Source organism: Scatophagus argus, chromosome 19 (assembly GCF_020382885.2).
Source record: "Scatophagus argus isolate fScaArg1 chromosome 19, fScaArg1.pri, whole genome shotgun sequence".
In the NCBI taxonomy this organism is placed as follows: domain Eukaryota; kingdom Metazoa; phylum Chordata; class Actinopteri; family Scatophagidae; genus Scatophagus; species Scatophagus argus.
The window spans coordinates 6,282,666-6,288,801 of record NC_058511.1 but is presented as its reverse complement, the minus strand read 5'-3'; the positions used below and the strand labels follow the sequence as shown (position 1 = coordinate 6,288,801).

Here is a 6,136-nt window from a genome sequence, read left to right as displayed (position 1 = left end):
ATCCCCGTAACTGCTCCCAAGGCGCCTAACATGGCAACCAACTGCTCCTGTGTGTTTGTTCATCGCATGTAATTTGCTGGGTGTTGCATGTGTGCCAGAATAAAAATTCAATGTACATAAAAATATACTGCCAATAAAGCTGATTCTTCTTCTTTTACTTCTAGCAAGTCAGTCCCAGTCTAAATGAATCTATTGAGCCTAATACTGTAGTCCATGTTTGTCTGGCTGGCTACTGTTCTAAACTTTCTGCATCTCCCTAGGCTTCTGTTGGTGTCCCACAAGCCTGTCTCTCTTTCCTGCCTCTCTCCTTATTTTCTCCTCATTGTCCTTTCTTCTCGATTAGGCTCCTCTGTGCTAGACCATCAGCCATCCTTGGGACCTCTCCGTCTCTTTGGGCTGTCAGTGCTTCATTCCAGATATTTTAGATTCGCCCTCTCCTCTTGTCCCTCTCAATCCCTAGTGTGTATGTTGTCCTTGTCTCGCTCTCTCTTGCGTGGCTTAGGTGAGTTAGTGGTCAGTTTTGTCGATAAGAACTGCAGTAAATGTACTTAGTTAGATTCAGCCAAGATTCAAGATTCAAGAGTCTTTATTGTCATTATGCAAGCATAACGAAATTTTGTGCAGATTGTCGGCTTAAAAGCACACCTATAAATAGCAGCGGAAAATTAAAATTGCACACTTAAGGAAAAAAAAAATATGTATAAAGTACAAAATACACGTGAGGTAAATAAAGTGCACTTAGTGTCAGTCTATGGTATGCTGTTGTGTGTATGGAGGGTGCACTGCAAATAATAAGAATTACTCCATTATCTCAACTACTACTGAGCTGACCCTTAATATTTCTTTCATTATTTCCTCAGAGGTGATAAAACGTGTGGTGGGACCATTCCAGACTCCTCACGTATGCATAAATGAGCATGCACTTATTGCACTTGAGGGTGTGAAGAATTGCCGTAATTTTCTACAATCATCTTCTAACTGATCCCCTTGCAATCCCCACGTTTTATACACATTCACACAGATGAATTTAACTAAGTTCTTGTCACAGCATTATTAATCATCACCAGCTAATGGGATCTACTGTCATTTCACCTTGCAGAGCAGAACAGAAACTGTCTAATCTCATGCAGCCTCAGGAATATCTACACCGAAGCCTGAAGCTGCTCTTTTCCTGCTGTTTTCTATTAAGTTAATCCTTTCTGACACCTCTGTGCTTAACCTCTTTTCCTCATTAGGTTCTTTCCTGCCAGTTCCAGATTCTTAAAAACTTACCTTCCTCGAAAGAGAGCCAGTTAAAACCACAATTTGTGTTGCAGCAATTCACTCCAGTGCAGCTGTTTCGTCTTTGTTAATCTAAGGGACAGTAGTGGATGGAAGACTGTGTGACTGGTGTATCGTTATGTGTGACAAAACTGGATTGTTTCTATTGATGCATGAATGTGTTAGCAACATTTCTGTTGTAATTTTGTTGTAGTTTAGTCTAGTAGCTTTAGGCATCAGGTCGCCTCAAAATCAGGCCAACATAAATCTGAGGGGTCAGGAGATGAGAAAAAATGAAGCTTTGCTACAGAAATTTCTATTTATTTTTTGATGCTGGTTGATTTCAGCGCTTCAGTCCTCAAACAGTTATTTGAATGAGACCATGTGCAGAAGTTTAGAGAGGACATGTCTCTCCGGTGGATCTGCTCATAAAACAATCTGAAACACGATGGGCTCAAAGTAGACAAAAAAGTTGGTGACCGCAGATATAGTCTTTGAAAACTCTAAAAATACATGCTTTTTTTAAAAACATAAAACCTTAATCTGAGAAGTAACTGATGAATATAGCTGACAAATATATTTAAGTGGAGTAAAAATACAATATTTCCCGAAGCAATGCAGATAACTAAGAGTATACAGCTGCATGAAATGGAAATATTTCTGTTAAGTGCAAGTACCTAAAAACTGTACTTCATACTGTACTTGAGTAACTTTCCACCACTGCTGAGATTTTTGCTGAGCTTTTTTTTTCTGAAAACACTTATATTTATTCAGTTAACACATTCACATGTCAGAACTGTATGTACTGAGGTAAAGAAGGTAGGACCACTCATTCAAAACTCATCCACACCTCTAACATTTCAGGTTACCACCTGCCGAACTTTTAGTACACTGCGTAGTACACTGCACACTACAAACTTTTAGTAAAAAAGAAAATCACTATTATTTTCTTTAGATATATTTTATTAAAAAAGGAAACCCAACAAGAACTTTTTTTTTTACATAATGATCAAGGATTTTTATTATCTTAGTCTCTTTCATCAGTTTCATATCATTACAGAAAATGTTATAGTACAGCGTTGTTCAATGTCTCCTCATTGCTTAATAATTTCCTTAGGAGTGCTGGTCACATATATCTGTACAATATGGTTCTTATTTTTTTCTGTACATTTTTTGTGAAGTTGGTTAAAAAGGCTGTCAGCACTTAAAGAAGCTGTTTCTTTTCTTTCTTTTTTTTTTCTTAAATAGTTGGTCAAATAAAAGATTATTTTTCCCAGGTTCAGCTTACCCCTGGGGGGAGGTTTGGGGCAGAGTTTACACCCAGTCAGTGTGAATATAAGGAAGCTTCAGGGTCTGGGCAGACTGGGGTGTGCCCCCCCACCTCCCCATCCCAACATCACCTCTTCCCTGCCCAGGCATTTGGCACTGCGCACATAAACGAGACTCACAAGATAAACAACAAGCAAAGCTCTTTGTGAAGCCATTATGATGCATACTAATGAGAGAAAAACAGAAGTGTCACCTTGACGGGTGCTCAAAAGAGGAAGTGGTCTCGATGTGCCCCCTCTTCCTCTTAGCTGAGCACCATGGGAAATCTGGAGTCTTCCTCAACGTTTTCTTCATTTTCAAAAAACAGATTTTTTTTTTCCACTAAAGATGAGAAAATAATAATTTTCTTTTTTTGTCCTGGCAGGCACCTACAGCTGTCTATTAAAATGCTACTGCTATAGATAAGGTCTAGCATTGAACACACAAAGCAATTGCAATGAAAGGAACAAAGTTGCCTTAATATAATAATGATAATAAGAAGAATAATGATAATAATAATAAGAATAATCATAATAATATATTACAGAATAAATCTCTTTTTATAATTAGATTTTTTCATTAAAAGTTATATTTTCTTTGTTTGAAATACTATAATCTTTTAAATTAATTTTTTCATATGTATCTAGGTTGTGATCAAGATGTTGACTATACCTCAACGTTATCCAAATCAATAAAAACTAGCTGTGCCGTTGCATATTACAGAATAGTCAATGATATGTGGACATGCACCGTGAACCACCCATTCCAACCCTCGCTATATGACGCCGACGCTCCGTCCCTCTGTGATGACATCATAGCCGGCCGATGACCATGACGTCGACCACCTCGCCCTTGTGCAGCTCCACGTATTGCTCTGTTTTCGGAGGTAGCATCAGGAGCCCGTTAGCACTGCGCATGCTCATCAGCCTGCTGCTCACCTGGTTCCCTGTGGGGCGGACAGGAGAGGGAGACAGAAGGGACAAAATACTTTTTTTTTTTTTAAAAAAAGTGAGAATCTAACACATGGAAGAATTTTTTTCTCTTAGGTATTATCCTATTCACAGTAGGTTTACAACTGCCATTATGCCCCGACTAAAGGCTTTTAACATAACTTTCTTGTGTGCCTGAATAATGTTGTCTTTTCTGTCTAACAGCATCTTTAAATGTCCCCAAAATGCCCCATATATTTTGAATGGAAAGGTAAATGTTGAAGTAGTAACTGTAGTTCAGTGAATGTGTTTATTTTGAAAATGAACTCACAGATGTGAAAAACGGCATCTTTTAAAATCATCCTATCTGGCTAAATTAACCTTTTCTTTTTTTACCTTGGATTTTTTGCCTGACAGGGAGTGAACCACCCATCAATGGTTAGACAGCCTAATTCGAATACACGGCTGTCGTACAGAATCCTTAAGAATATTTTGTGGTCCTGTCTTTGGTTTTGGTACCTGTGCTCTGTGCCCACGGCAGAGGCTCCTGGTGATGCCATGTCAGAATGCAGCGGTGGTATTCAGGACGAGGGTCCAGCTTCACATCACAAGACAACTACAGGGGAAAAAAAGAAAAGAAACACTGTAAAATTATAATAAGATACAGTTATCTTCATCACCAAGGACATTTGTCAGTGATTCTTAGATGGTTTCACTCTTGCAATACCAAGGTGATCTCATTTTATTGTCTGATGTTGCCATCCCCTCTATTCCGGCACCTACAAGCGCTTATGTAATTATAGGTTTCTTAGTCAAGTGTACCAAACTTTGACAGCAGACTGGTAAAGCTTTGAACTTATGACCTTGATGAAGGCCACAAATGTTTTCGGTTCACATTGAAGCTGTTCTTGTTGGAGTTTTGGCCCCTTCAGACTTTTGTCGCACTCTGGAAGTAGGCAAAGTTGCGTCAGATATTCCTACATAGTTTTAGACTGAGTAACATTTCATGTTTGTTTAGTGTGTGTCCTCAAGTACTGATTTTCTGCCAGAATCAGAAGGTCTTACATATCAAAGTTTCCTTCCAGCACAAGAATGCAGCTTATGGCTAAAAAAAAAAAAAAAATTTTACTGGCAAAAACTCCAGATCTGGACCATCATCAAAATATAAGTAAGTAAAAGGCTACATGCCCACCCAAATGCTGCATGTCTAAATGTTTCTCGTAGGCAATGGGGCAAAGGGAAAGCAGTGGAAAGTCTTCCAACTTTATTGGCAAAGGAAAAGGTTTTCCAGAATACTATTTGACCTGGGTCTGATGCCATCTGCCGAGGGAAATTATCTGGCTACATCTGTGCTTTCAGGCCATTAGTCCCACCACTAAGTGGCAGTAATGCATTCAAGTTGATTTCTAACTGCTTTATAACAGCAAATGATGTAGCAAAGCTCCCTGGATAGCACCCATGATGGCAGGGGACCAGACTTCTCACTCGATAATGCTAGTTGGGGACACAATCTGCGGCTGTTCAGTGTTTACGATATTCCTATGAAATATTTTTCATTTTTCTTCTTCTGCATTTATGAATATTCATGTCCAGAGCAGGCCTTTAGGTCAGTGTGGGCCGTGATTGGTTCCTCTGTCAGGTCAAAGGAAAACATGGTCGTCATAAATATGTATCAAGTGGATGATGAAAATTTTGTATTAAGTTATGAGTTAAGATGCAACAGACTGCAATGACACTCCCTGGAACTTAGACATAATTGTAAATATTCCCTTTTTTTATTTCCTCGCTGCTGCAGTTTGTCGCATCTGCATCTCAAATGTTCATGTATATGAACAGAGAACCTACACTATATAGACAAAAGTATCCAGACATAGTATGAAGAAGGGAAATCTTAATGCTTCAGCATACCAAGACATTTTGGACAATGCTATGCTTCCAACTTTGTGGCAACAGTTTGTTGAAGGACCTTTTCTATTCCAGCATGACTGTGCCCCAGTGCACAAAGCAAAGCTCCTTTTGGTCCAACATCAGTGTCTGACCTCACAAATGCTCTACTGCATGAATGGGCAAAATTTCCACGACAACTCTCCAAAATCTCGTGGAAAGCCTTCACAGAAGAGTGAAAGCTGTCATAGCTGCAAAGCTGTCTGTATATTATGCAACGTCATTAAAGTCCCTATTGGTGTAATGGTCAGGAGTCCCAATACTTTTGTCTAAATATTGTATTCGCAAACAGGGACTTTCTGTCTTTTGACTTGTGTGAGATAGAGACAAAACAAAAACTTTGACAAGAGTGACATCAACATCACACCCTTCGCTAAATGATGCAAGACGTGAAACGCTAAGCCTATAAAAAACCACTTTTCGTGACCACCGGTGCCTCATGAGACGACGAACTTTGGACGCCTTAGCCAGAGAGTCAGGCCTCCCTTGCTGCCCTGTGTATCCTACCCTCGCTTTAATGATGGTGGGTCTAGGGTCCAAAATGCCCTGCATCTTCCTCAAGGCAGGGATGACAAAAAGATTACAGGTGACAACAGCGGACACGGGGTTTCCTAGGGCAGACGGACGGACAGAGAGAGGACAGCGACAAGAGAAAAGAGAGAGAAAAACACATGAGTAACATCTCTTCAGAAACA

General features: G+C 39.6%; 1 protein-coding gene across 8 annotated transcripts in view; it reads right to left on the bottom strand.

The window, feature by feature from the left end:
* Positions 1 to 2,210: 2,210 nt before the first annotated feature.
* gphnb (gephyrin b) overlaps positions 2,211 to 6,136 on the bottom strand; it is an 83,327-nt gene continuing 79,401 nt past the window's right edge. For all 8 annotated transcript variants that reach the window (XM_046373703.1, XM_046373704.1, XM_046373706.1 and 5 more), the window contains 3 exons: positions 5,949 to 6,052; positions 4,017 to 4,113; positions 2,211 to 3,514 (listed from right to left, as the gene is read on the bottom strand). In XM_046373703.1, coding sequence (XP_046229659.1) covers positions 3,381 to 3,514; positions 4,017 to 4,113; positions 5,949 to 6,052 — 335 coding nt within the window. In that variant the 3' untranslated portion in view covers positions 2,211 to 3,380. The remainder of the gene's footprint in view (positions 3,515 to 4,016; positions 4,114 to 5,948; positions 6,053 to 6,136) is intronic.